The sequence below is a fragment of the Lepus europaeus genome, chromosome 23, assembly GCF_033115175.1.
Source record: "Lepus europaeus isolate LE1 chromosome 23, mLepTim1.pri, whole genome shotgun sequence".
NCBI classification, from domain to species: domain Eukaryota; kingdom Metazoa; phylum Chordata; class Mammalia; order Lagomorpha; family Leporidae; genus Lepus; species Lepus europaeus.
This window is the reverse complement of record NC_084849.1, coordinates 23062497-23075011: the sequence shown is the minus strand read 5'-3', so window position 1 is coordinate 23075011 and position 12515 is coordinate 23062497. Positions and strand designations below refer to the sequence as shown.

General features: G+C 63.9%; 1 protein-coding gene across 10 annotated transcripts in view; it reads right to left on the bottom strand.

Annotated features, from left to right (window-relative positions):
• Positions 1-514: 514 nt before the first annotated feature.
• MTMR3 (myotubularin related protein 3) overlaps positions 515-12515 on the bottom strand; it is a 158689-nt gene continuing 146688 nt past the window's right edge. For 5 of the 10 annotated variants that reach the window (XM_062182651.1, XM_062182646.1, XM_062182645.1 and 2 more), the window contains 5 exons: positions 10504-11911; positions 9447-9557; positions 8901-8989; positions 8198-8224; positions 515-2560 (listed from right to left, as the gene is read on the bottom strand). In XM_062182651.1, coding sequence (XP_062038635.1) covers positions 2389-2560; positions 8198-8224; positions 8901-8989; positions 9447-9557; positions 10504-11911 — 1807 coding nt within the window. In that variant the 3' untranslated portion in view covers positions 515-2388. The remainder of the gene's footprint in view (positions 2561-8197; positions 8225-8900; positions 8990-9446; positions 9558-10503; positions 11912-12515) is intronic. The other 5 variants (XM_062182649.1, XM_062182648.1, XM_062182650.1 and 2 more) reach the window with 5 other exon arrangements.

Genomic DNA, 12515 nt, shown 5'->3' with positions numbered 1-12515 from the left:
CCTGCTGGAAGCAGAGCGGAAGATCAGAGAGGAGCGTGCGCTCTCTGGGGGCACAGGCAGTCGCAGCCAGTTCCCTGTCTGCCCACGCCCAGTCAGCACCCAGGAACGCAGGCGGCAGCTTCTCCAACTTCCTGTCCACCTCAGCATGTCAGGGCTCTGCTCCCGACGCCCTGCCAGGGGAGGACGGCGTTCAGGGTGCAGCCAAACCAGGAGCCTGGAGGCCAGAGGCAGTCCGAGGACTACTCGGAAAAGGGAAGGTCGCTGACGCCTGCTTGCTTCGCCCCTTTTTAGTTCGGAAGATGTCAGGGGCAAAACCATGAACCAGAGTTCTCCAGGGCTGGGCGTCCTGGCGCGGATCCCTGCCAATGTCCAGAGCTGAAAATAACCTGTGGTTGTCCTGTGCCAGAGGTCAGTTTCCCAACAGCCCGTCAAACCACTTCGCTCGTGCCGGAGGGAAAAGGGACGCAGAGGGGAGGAATGACGGGGCACAGAGCTAGAACGGGTTAGCAGCCGCTACCATGCCAAACACTCAACTTTATTCGCTTTATTTATATATTTAACAATTCTAAAGTATTTACTTCTCGCTTTGACAAAAAAATGAAAAATATAGGAGTACTGACTGACTCCTCTCTAGGAGAAAGGGTTATGTACAGCTATGGGGATTTACAGTTCCTCCGTTACATACAAAGAAACATAGTGATAAAAAAGTGCTTCATTGATCAAAAAGGGCTAAGAGCTGCAAGCATTTATTCACACTGTACATCAGACCCAAGCCACCCGTATCGTACCCTCTTGGCACCTGTCACGTAAGCAGACCACACAGAGCGTGACGAGAAGCTGCACCCCGGCTCGCTCAGCTCAGGTGCTCAGCTACCTGCTGCTGCGAGCTGTCCAAGCCCTGCGCGAGGGCTCTGGGCAGACAGCGCCAGAGGAGCTTCCGGGCCACACCTTAACCACACGGGCACCCAAGTGCCACCTTCCTGAGACGCAACTTGCCCCCGGCCAGGGACTACTTCCCAGGGGTTTCCCTGGCCTCAGCCCCGCCCCTTGCCGGCCTGCCCTGTCACCGTTTAGCAGCTTTCAGCGAGCCAGACCTGGCCCCGCCCCTGGAGAAGGCAGCCACAAACACACGGATGCCGGCATGGCACGCGCAAAGCTCCACCCCGCTCCGCCTTGCTCCGCAGCCACGGCCGCCACAAGGACGCTTGATTTAAGGCTCTTTTTGGACCACAGCAAAGCTCACCGAGGAAAGGTGCCCTAAATCTCCTCCAGACCATGTCGCCTCTCTAAGGAACTCCGCAGCGTCCCCAGGTGGCCCTGTGCTGCTGCCTGGCAACCAGACACAGGGCCGCTCAGGCAGCCAGAAGCAGGGCGGGGAGACAGCTGGCCCTTCCTGTGGCCCCAAGGAAGGAAGGAGGAGGACTGATCGCTGGGCCCTGCCCCCTTCCCCAGAAGCCTCGACCTCTGATTCCACCCTCTCGGGTGTGTGTGTGTGTGCGTGGGTGTGTGACCATGATTGGTTTGGTTTGGGAAAGGGGAAATTTCAGAACCCTGAGTCTGGATTCCCAGCACTGCCCAAGGAAGAGAGAATGTTGGAGACACCATGCTCTGGCCAGGCTCAGGGAGGGCTTTGGCCTTGGCCAGCGCGCGCTCTCGTGCCCGAGTGTGGGAGGTGCTACAGCAGCCCAGGCCAGGGAAGCAGCCCCGACAGTACACGGACCCCAGACAGTCTGGCTGCAGGGGACAGCAGAGTCCCGCGCAGCCCCAGCCTCTCACTGCCTCAGGGGGGCACACGCCCTCCTTCCACAAGGGGCTGAGGGATTCCACTTGCCGCAGCACCCGAATGCCAATCCCGCTCAGCTGTCTGTGAGGCGGGCCTGGCTCAGCCCTCAGGAGGGAGCCGGCTGCACTCCTCACCCCTGCGGAGGATGCTATGGCCTCCCTGGCAGCAACCGCTTCCCAACCAGCGTGGCAGCGGCGGTGCTGCTCGTCACAAACGTTAGCACTGGCTTTCCGCCTGCTCGCGGGCTCAGGCCTCCACTCCGGACCGTGTGAGGCTCCTCCCACCCAGGAGAACCAAGCCAATCCCTCAGCGTCCCTGACAGCACCGGCTCAGCAGTTAGAAGGGCCTGGCAACCTCTGATCTTACACCCGACTATTGAAAAAAAAAAAAAAACAGGGTGCGTTCTTCTTTTTTGAAGGTAGAGAGAGAATGGCAAAAGGGCCAGGGGAGAAGAGGAGAGAAAAGCCCATGTACAATCCAGTGGTAACATCCCAGATTTCCGTGACTCCACACAGGTGGTCGCACGGGCCTCTTGGTCTGCCCAGGCGGGTGGGTCTGTCCGAGAAACAGCAGCGCGGCCTCTGCCCAGCCCGAGTCCCCGGGCTTCAGTTTGAAGTGGCAGCAATGGGCTTATCCAGTTCAATGTCAATGCTGGCGCTCGTAGGATGCAGACTGCGGTAGCAAGACTTGCACACTCGGCTGGGTTCAAATAGCTGCTGACTGGGAACCGGAACCTTCTGGTTACAGCAACTGGAGCAGAATACGTTCCCACAGTTCCTTGAGATGAGAAGAAGCAGAACAGTGTTAGTTTCAGCTGGCAGGTCTGGGGGTGGGGACACCAAGTTTGGAAGACAGAACTTGGCTGTGCGGAGCTTAGATGGGCTGCAGAGACCTCTGAAATCCCCAACTTGCACTGCTCTAGCCCAGGAACGAGCTGGGAGGAGGGGATTCCCTGCTCAGGCACGCGGCTCTGCCCGCTCCGTGGCCGACACCTGACGGCTCGCACTAAGGCTCCCGGTGCACTGAGGATGCCGCTCACCAGAGAGCTCTGAGGACCCATGGGCCGAGCACAGAAGCATGGCTAGCTCACTGGGGAAGCCACGGGCCGTACCACCCAGGCGGGGCTCTGTATGACTTGGGATCAGAGGCCAGAGTTCAAAGGAGCTGCCCCTGGGCCCCTCAGAAGAGATCTGGAAGGTGAGGAGCTTGCAGGCAGCACACGGAGGACCGCTAGGACTGCTCTGCAGGCCGCGCGCAGACCCAGGCGACACATGCGGAGCGCGAGGGGCGCAGCAAGAGGCAGGAACACGCATGCACACCCCCGTTAGCTCACGGCCCTGCCCCATGCGTCTGCATCAGGAAAACCCGCTCCCTACCGGATGTCTCCAGAGCCCCTCTCCTTCACAGGAAGCCTGGTGCTCAAGGGGCTGCCGGTGCACGGCCAGCCGCCCAGACCAGCAGCCAGCACGGCTGCCAGGAAAGGGAACTGCCAGAGGGGGTTCTGGCCCACCCAATGGCTCTGCTTTGGCTAGCCTCTGAAGTACGTCAGTCCCGGGGGCCCTGAGAAGGAGAACCCCGAAGAGCCTCACGGGGCTCACCGAAGACGAGGGAAGGCAGCTCCGGGAAAGCCGCCACCTCGGCCCGCATCACCCGCTGCCTTCCCGTGCGTGCTCCTCAGAACGCTTGCCCACTCCACAAGGAGAAGGCGGGCCCCGGCACATGACCGCCACTGAAGACCACTCGGGAGTGGAAGCCCACTCCGCAAGGAGAAGGCGGGCCCCGGCACGTGACCGCCACTGGGAGTGAAAGCCCACTCCGCAAGGAGAAGGCGGGCCCCGGCACGTGACCGCCACTGGGAGTGAAAGCCCACTCCGCAAGGAGAAGGCGGGCCCCGGCACGTGACCGCCACTGGGAGTGAAAGCCCACTCCACAAGGAGAAGGCGGGCCCCGGCACGTGACCGCCACTGAAGACCACTCGGGAGTGGAAGCCCACTCCGCAAGGAGAAGGCGGGCCCCGGCACGTGACCGCCACTGAAGACCACTCGGGAGTGGAAGCCCACTCCACAAGGAGAAGGCGGGCCCCGGCACGTGACCGCCACTGAAGACCACTCGGGAGTGGAAGCCCACTCCGCAAGGAGAAGGCGGGCCCCGGCGCACGGAGAGGCCAGGACTAACGTGCGTGCACACACAGAATCCTATCTGGAATAGAGAAGTACCTCAGCACCGTTTCCGAAAAGCACACGTCAGCAAGGACCTGTGGTTACACGGGAGCGGTCCTTAACGCCAGCGTGTACTCGGCCTGCTGCCGGGCCACGCCCCAGCCTCACACCAGCGTGTACTCGGCCTGCTGCCGGGCCAGCCCCCAGCCTCACACCAGCGTGTACTCGGCCTGCTGCCGGGCCACGCCCCAGCCTCACACCAGCGTGTACTCGGCCTGCTGCCGGGCCACCCCCCAGCCTCACACCAGCGTGTACTCGGCCTGCTGCCGGGCCACGCCCCAGCCTCACACCAGCGTGTACTCGGCCTGCTGCCGGGCCACCCCCCAGCCTCACACCAGCGTGTACTCGGCCTGCTGCCGGGCCACCCCCCAGCCTCACACCAGCGTGTACTCGGCCTGCTGCCGGGCCACGCCCCAGCCTCACACCAGCGTGTACTCGGCCTGCTGCCGGGCCAGCCCACAGCCTCACACCAGCGTGTACTCGGCCTGCTGCCGGGCCAGCCCCCAGCCTCACACCAGCGTGTACTCGGCCTGCTGCCGGGCCACCCCCCAGCCTCACACCAGCGTGTACTCGGCCTGCTGCCGGGCCACCCCCCAGCCTCACACCAGCGTGTACTCGGCCTGCTGCCGGGCCACGCCCCAGCCTCACACCAGCGTGTACTCGGCCTGCTGCCGGGCCAGTCCCCAGCCTCACACCAGCGTGTACTCGGCCTGCTGCCGGGCCACGCCCCAGCCTCACACCAGCGTGTACTCGGCCTGCTGCCGGGCCAGTCCCCAGCCTCACACCAGCGTGTACTCAGCCTGCTGCCGGGCCAGTCCCCAGCCTCACACCAGCGTGTACTCGGCCTGCTGCCGGGCCAGTCCCCAGCCTCACACCAGCGTGTACTCGGCCTGCTGCCGGGCCACCCCCCAGCCTCACACCAGCGTGTACTCGGCCTGCTGCCGGGCCACGCCCCAGCCTCACACCAGCGTGTACTCGGCCTGCTGCCGGGCCACCCCCCAGCCTCACACCAGCGTGTACTCGGCCTGCTGCCGGGCCAGTCCCCAGCCTCACACCAGCGTGTACTCGGCCTGCTGCCGGGCCACCCCCCAGCCTCACACCAGCGTGTACTCGGCCTGCTGCCGGGCCACCCCCCAGCCTCACACCAGCGTGTACTCGGCCTGCTGCCGGGCCACCCCCCAGCCTCACACCAGCGTGTACTCGGCCTGCTGCCGGGCCACGCCCCAGCCTCACACCAGCGTGTACTCGGCCTGCTGCCGGGCCAGTCCCCAGCCTCACACCAGCGTGTACTCGGCCTGCTGCCGGGTCACCCCCCAGCCTCACACCAGCGTGTACTCAGCCTGCTGCCGGGCGACGCCCCAGCCTCACACCAGCGTGTACTCGGCCTGCTGCCGGGCCAGTCCCCAGCCTCACACCAGCGTGTACTCGGCCTGCTGCCGGGTCACCCCCCAGCCTCACACCAGCGTGTACTCGGCCTGCTGCCGGGCCAGTCCCCAGCCTCACACCAGCGTGTACTCAGCCTGCTGCCGGGCCAGTCCCCAGCCTCACACCAGCGTGTATTCGGCCTGCTGCCGGGCCACCCCCCAGCCTCACACCAGCGTGTACTCGGCCTGCTGCCGGGCCAGTCCCCAGCCTCACACCAGCGTGTACTCAGCCTGCTGCCGGGCCACCCCCCAGCCTCACACCAGCGTGTACTCGGCCTGCTGCCGGGCCACCCCCCAGCCTCACACCAGCGTGTACTCGGCCTGCTGCCGGGCCACGCCCCAGCCTCACACCAGCGTGTACTCGGCCTGCTGCCGGGCCAGTCCCCAGCCTCACACCAGCGTGTACTCGGCCTGCTGCCGGGCCAGTCCCCAGCCTCACACCAGCGTGTACTCGGCCTGCTGCCGGGCCACCCCCCAGCCTCACACCAGCGTGTACTCGGCCTGCTGCCGGGCCACCCCCCAGCCTCACACCAGCGTGTACTCGGCCTGCTGCCGGGCCACCCCCCAGCCTCACACCAGCGTGTACTCGGCCTGCTGCCGGGCCACCCCCCAGCCTCACACCAGCGTGTACTCGGCCTGCTGCCGGGCCACCCCCCAGCCTCACACCAGCGTGTACTCGGCCTGCTGCCGGGTCAGTCCCCAGCCTCACACCAGCGTGTACTCGGCCTGCTGCCGGGTCACCCCCCAGCCTCACACCAGCGTGTACTCGGCCTGCTGCCGGGTCAGTCCCCAGCCTCACACCAGCGTGTACTCGGCCTGCTGCCGGGCCACCCCCCAGCCTCACACCAGCGTGTACTCGGCCTGCTGCCGGGCCACCCCCCAGCCTCACACCAGCGTGTACTCGGCCTGCTGCCGGGCCAGTCCCCAGCCTCACACCAGCGTGTACTCGGCCTGCTGCCGGGCCAGTCCCCAGCCTCACACCAGCGTGTACTCGGCCTGCTGCCGGGCCAGTCCCCAGCCTCACACCAGCGTGTACTCGGCCTGCTGCCGGGCCACCCCCCAGCCTCACACCAGCGTGTACTCGGCCTGCTGCCGGGCCACCCCCCAGCCTCACACCAGCGTGTACTCGGCCTGCTGCCGGGCCAGTCCCCAGCCTCACACCAGCGTGTACTCGGCCTGCTGCCGGGCCAGTCCCCAGCCTCACACCAGCGTGTACTCGGCCTGCTGCCGGGCCAGTCCCCAGCCTCACACCAGCGTGTACTCGGCCTGCTGCCGGGCCAGTCCCCAGCCTCACACCAGCGTGTACTCGGCCTGCTGCCGGGCCACCCCCCAGCCTCACACCAGCGTGTACTCGGCCTGCTGCCGGGCCAGTCCCCAGCCTCACACCAGCGTGTACTCGGCCTGCTGCCGGGCCACCCCCCAGCCTCACACCAGCGTGTACTCGGCCTGCTGCCGGGCCAGTCCCCAGCCTCACACCAGCGTGTACTCGGCCTGCTGCCGGGCCAGTCCCCAGCCTCACACCAGCGTGTACTCAGCCTGCTGCCGGGCCACCCCCCAGCCTCACACCAGCGTGTACTCAGCCTGCTGCCGGGCCAGTCCCCAGCCTCACACCAGCGTGTACTCGGCCTGCTGCCGGGCCAGTCCCCAGCCTCACACCAGCGTGTACTCGGCCTGCTGCCGGGCCACCCCCCAGCCTCACACCAGCGTGTACTCGGCCTGCTGCCGGGCCAGTCCCCAGCCTCACACCAGCGTGTACTCGGCCTGCTGCCGGGCCACCCCCCAGCCTCACACCAGCGTGTACTCGGCCTGCTGCCGGGTCACCCCCCAGCCTCACACCAGCGTGTACTCGGCCTGCTGCCGGGCCACCCCCCAGCCTCACACCAGCGTGTACTCGGCCTGCTGCCGGGCCAGTCCCCAGCCTCACACCAGCGTGTACTCGGCCTGCTGCCGGGCCAGTCCCCAGCCTCACACCAGCGTGTACTCGGCCTGCTGCCGGGCCACCCCCCAGCCTCACACCAGCGTGTACTCGGCCTGCTGCCGGGCCAGTCCCCAGCCTCACACCAGCGTGTACTCGGCCTGCTGCCGGGCCACCCCCCAGCCTCACACCAGCGTGTACTCGGCCTGCTGCCGGGCCAGTCCCCAGCCTCACACCAGCGTGTACTCAGCCTGCTGCCGGGTCACCCCCCAGCCTCACACCAGCGTGTACTCGGCCTGCTGCCGGGCCAGTCCCCAGCCTCACACCAGCGTGTACTCAGCCTGCTGCCGGGTCACCCCCCAGCCTCACACCAGCGTGTACTCGGCCTGCTGCCGGGCCAGTCCCCAGCCTCACACCAGCGTGTACTCAGCCTGCTGCCGGGCCAGTCCCCAGCCTCACACCAGCGTGTACTCGGCCTGCTGCCGGGCCAGTCCCCAGCCTCACACCAGCGTGTACTCAGCCTGCTGCCGGGTCACCCCCCAGCCTCACACCAGCGTGTACTCAGCCTGCTGCCGGGCCACCCCCCAGCCTCACACCAGCGTGTACTCAGCCTGCTGCCGGGCCAGTCCCCAGCCTCACACCAGCGTGTACTCAGCCTGCTGCCAGGGTCAGTCCCCAGCCTCACACCAGCGTGTACTCAGCCTGCTGCCGGGTCATTCTGGATGCTCTGGATGGCCCTGCCCTGCCTGCCTGTGTTGCCCAGCCCCAGGCTTCCCCCAGCGCGCAGAGGGGTCCGCCAGCATTAGTGTGGGGGAGTCACTGCAGACATCACAGGCAGGCTGCTGCAGATGCTCACCACGGCTGATCAGCACAGTCAGCATCCCTGCAAGGAGGGGAGAAAGAGCTCAGAGGAGACGCCGACCCGAGGACGTCTGGGCCTGGGGCGCAGGGCAGGGGGATCTGTGCTCCTAGAAGCATCACTAGTAAAGGTCCCTCCGGAAGGCAGTGTTCGGAGAAGCTTCCCGCTCCCAGAACACTTAGCAGCCTACAGGGGCCGCCCTGGCCGCGCCAGAACAGCGTTAGTGACCCACTACCCGAGCCTGGACGCAGAGAAGTCAGCAGCCACAGGGTCAGAAGACACCGTCCTCAGCTGTGCCCCCAGCGGCCTTAGGGAAGACAGGGTAGGGTCGGGAGCAGGCACTGAGAAGGAAAAGGAAGTTCCCTGCCCGCAGCAGCCAGCGTGAATGGGAAGGCTGATGCTGGGAATAAGAAATGCTGCTTGTGAGTGGTGGCTGTTGCTCCCTCACTCAGGAAACAAAACAAAGGCAGCCATCATTGGCATGCTTCAAAATGTAGTAGCTATCACTGGTTGCGATCAGAGATACTAAACGTGTTTGCACAAACACCACTTTCAGAGGCACGGGAGCTAAGACACCTGAGTCTGTCTCAGAGCTTTCCCAGCCAGACACCCACAGCCCTCCACTCTGCAGGCTCTCTGGTCCAAACCTCAGCCTCCACACCCCGCCCACCCCGCCCACCCTGCCACAGCCCAAAGGCACCTGCAGTGGTGCTTCCTGCTGGCAAGCCAGAAGGCACTGTCACAGGCATAGCAGTGAGCAGCCAGGTGGTCAGGGAGCCAACGAGTCATCTGTGAAACAGAAGGGGCTAGGTTAGTGACAGGAGCAGCCATGCCCGCTGAGCCAGTAGAGCCGTGCTAGGGGTGGCAGAGTCATGAGGACCACATCGGCTCCCGTGGCACCAGCCTAGCAGGTCAACAGTACAAGAAAGGCGTCCAATTGCTTCCCTGGAGGGCACTCCAGTCTCCCCTGAGATACAGTGGCAGGCAGCAGCACATGGGTGGCTGTGAGCTGGCAAAGCCTCGGTTGATAGAGGCAACGAAGAGAGAGGGCCAGCTAGCCGGGTCTCCCTGGCTCAGCAGTGATGGGCTTAATGTGGGTTTCCAGGAGCTGAGATGGCACGGGCTTAAGGCTACCTGTGCTGTGAGGGTCTCTTCCTTGGCCAGGGGCATGGGTCAGGGATGGGTGTGGAGAAGAACTACAGAACAGTTGCATGGATGGCACTCAGAGCAGGGGCTGAGCCTGTACCTCCGTGTCCTGTTTATCCACCTGCTCCCAGCTGGCTTCAGAGAAAATCTCTGTGCTGCAGTGAGACAAACAGTTCTGATCCAGATTGCTTTCCGAGTCGGGGATTGAAGTCTGTTGGCAAACAAACAAAGCTGAACAGAATGAACCTGGACTCCTCCCAAAAGAAGAAAGGGCTTGGTGAAGAAGAAAGCCCGGGGCCTGGGGGCAGGTCTGAGTGTCAGGGCTGCCGAATCTGTGGATGCATCTGCCATCAAGAACTGTGCTGAACAGGTGCAGAGACAGCAGAGCTCCGCTGAGGAGGGTACACGGGTTATGTGGAAAGGCAGGCCTGGGATTCCAGGAAGTGAGCGAGGAGGAGCCCAGGACGGAGAGGGAACTCCGAGTGTCAGCCGCGTCACTGGGCCGGCCGACCTGGTTACCACGGACTGTCTGGGTCGCGCCCTCCTTTCTCTGAGGGATTCTTCGGGAAAGAGCAGAAGCCACCATTGGTATGAAGCAAAAGCCGAGAAGTCGTTTGGAAGTGAAAGTCATTGGATGTGCCCGCCTTTAATGTACGCTGATGCCTCCAAGCCAGGCTCACACCGAGTCGGACCCACCCAGAGACAGCACCTCCCTGACCGCCTCCCTCTGGGACGCTCAGTTCTGGCCACTGAGCCCCATCAGTGCTAATTCCTCAACCGTGCAAGAAACCAATCTTTTCCTCCATCTCTATTGCTAGTACCTGACATGGGATGAGTACAAATATTTTGCTTAGAAAGAACTAAACCTTCAAAGCTGTAGCCCAAGTGTGGAAGGGCCAACGCCCTACAATGCCCCTCGGCCAGCATCTGAGCCTCTCCGAAGAGACGGCCCCAGTCCGCAGCGCAAGCTGCGCTTCCCTTTCCTGGTGCCTGCACAGGGAGCAGAGCAGCTGAGAGCAGAGGCCGAGGCTGCTCCTGCGGCTGGGGCTGCCGACCGCCTCTGGACCTTCCACCTGCCAGGCACGTGGGCACACGGGGCACCCAGGCTCACTAGGCCACCTCCCGCGTCCACAATGGAGGAACCATTGCCTACTCACCACTTCATCCCCAAAGTCCCCATTGAAACGCAGGGAGCTGCTCAGGTACTGGCTCTCCAGTCGACTCTTCAGCTCCTGAACCTGTTTCTTCAAGGTCTCCACCTCCTGCTGGTGGCCGGACTCGATCTGGCGCAGGCGCTGCTGGATCGTGTCCGCGTACACGGGCATGCCGTCGTCGTCCAGGTGGCTGCGGGAGGGCTGCTCGGGACTGCTGGCTGCGGACGGCTTCCCGGAGTGACCGTGCAGCCATCTGTGCTGCAAGCTCCTTGAATGCAAGTGGGCAGAGCCGCAGCTCACGGCAGACAGCTGGCGGCTCAGAGAGTCCTTGCTCCTACCAACCTCCCCGTTGGCGCAATGCCCGTTGAGTGTGGGGTACGTGTGGAGCGTGCTAAGCCCCAGAGGCAGTTCGGAGGCCTTGTTTTCCGCCTCTAGGGCCCCGTTGCACACAAGCCCCTCTTTACATTCAGCTAAAGGCAAGGCACGCGGGGCACGCGCGGGGCTGAGGGTGCTGCCAGGGGGAGTCCTGTGCGCCACGGGCCCGACCTGGGGCCTCCCCAGCAGGTTCCTCTCCGAAGGCCCGGGCTCCGTGTCCTTGCCGCTGTTTACCAGGCAAGGTCCGGGACGCACTTGGGGCCCACTCGCTGACGTCGCCTCCTCTTCTGTTAACGTGTCCACGGAACTGTCCACAGTTGGTCCTCTGGTCTCATGTGGGACTTGGGAAAGTAGCAGAGAACTCGACTGCGAGGTACCATAGCCGACTTTTGCATCTACTGGGACCGGAAGAAGGGTTTCCTCCCTCCCCTCCATGGTATCTGCTATCTGAGGCTGCTCCATACGGGCCTCCTGGGCATCCTCCCCCCCAGACGGGACAGACGGGACAGACGGGACCTGCAGAGACCTGGGGGGAACACTCTGCCCGCCCTGCTGCTCAGGAACAGCCTGGGCAAGCAGAGACAGGCTCACGCCTAGATGGCTCCTCAGAGCAGCATCCTCCAGCCCCGGTTCTTGGTGAAGCACGACAGCCGAGCCGTCCGCTGTCCTCCTCCTGCTCTCCCTTCCTAAGGACGCCTCCTCCTCTTTGACCTCCTGTGTAGCGCAGCCCCTCCTATGGGCAGGCTCCTCTCCCCCACTCTCCTCTTTGGTGGCTTCTTGCAAAATGTTCTCCATCTGCGCTTCCACCACCCCGGCTGCCACCGACAGCTCAGCGCCCCCCAGCACTTTGCTGGGCTTCCCAAGGCTGTCCACGAGGGGCTCCTCTCCAGAGCCGGCCAGGCTGCTCAGTTCCAGTGAGCGCCGGTGCTCCTGCCACTTCTCATTCAGGCTGGGGTCGCTGCTGCGCCGGCTGGCCAGAGGCAGCGTGTTGTCACAGGCTGTGGGCAGATTGTCGAACGAGCGTGTCTTTGGTAGCCTACAAGAAAGGAGTTTGAGGGCAGTGAGTGTCTGCAGCTCGTCAGAGGGAGGAGAGACAACAACAGCTTTAACAAGCAGCTCTTCTGTCATCGGGTCCATTACAGCCCCTCCAGGCGCCGCAGACGGCCAGAGCGGCAAAACCGAGTCCTGCTGCCAGTCTGCACCGCCCACCTGCTGCCCTACGTACAAACAAGCGCATCGCAAAGCTGCTTTAAACAGAGGTTCCTCATGATGCTGCTGTTTTTCAGCAAAGTAGCACTGCGCATTTTCTGACACAGTATTTTAAATGAACTTATGATCTATCAGTCTGAATTTAATAAAGATAATTCAGAAGTAGCAAAGCCAAATTATCCACCACCTGACAGCATCTATCTTTCAAGCCTCTGAAGACAACTGGCAGGGAGGGAGGAACACAGGGGGGCGGAAACAAAGAACTCAGGGACTCGCGGCACCCGAGCCGTGCTCAGACACTGACAGGGCCCTTCCACCTTCCCTGAGCAAACCCGGAGAGCTAAGAAAGATGCTGCGCGGTGAGCCCCCATCATGATCTCGGAGCATGCCTGGGCACGGCCCAGCACGGGAATCTGCCACACAGCTGGAGG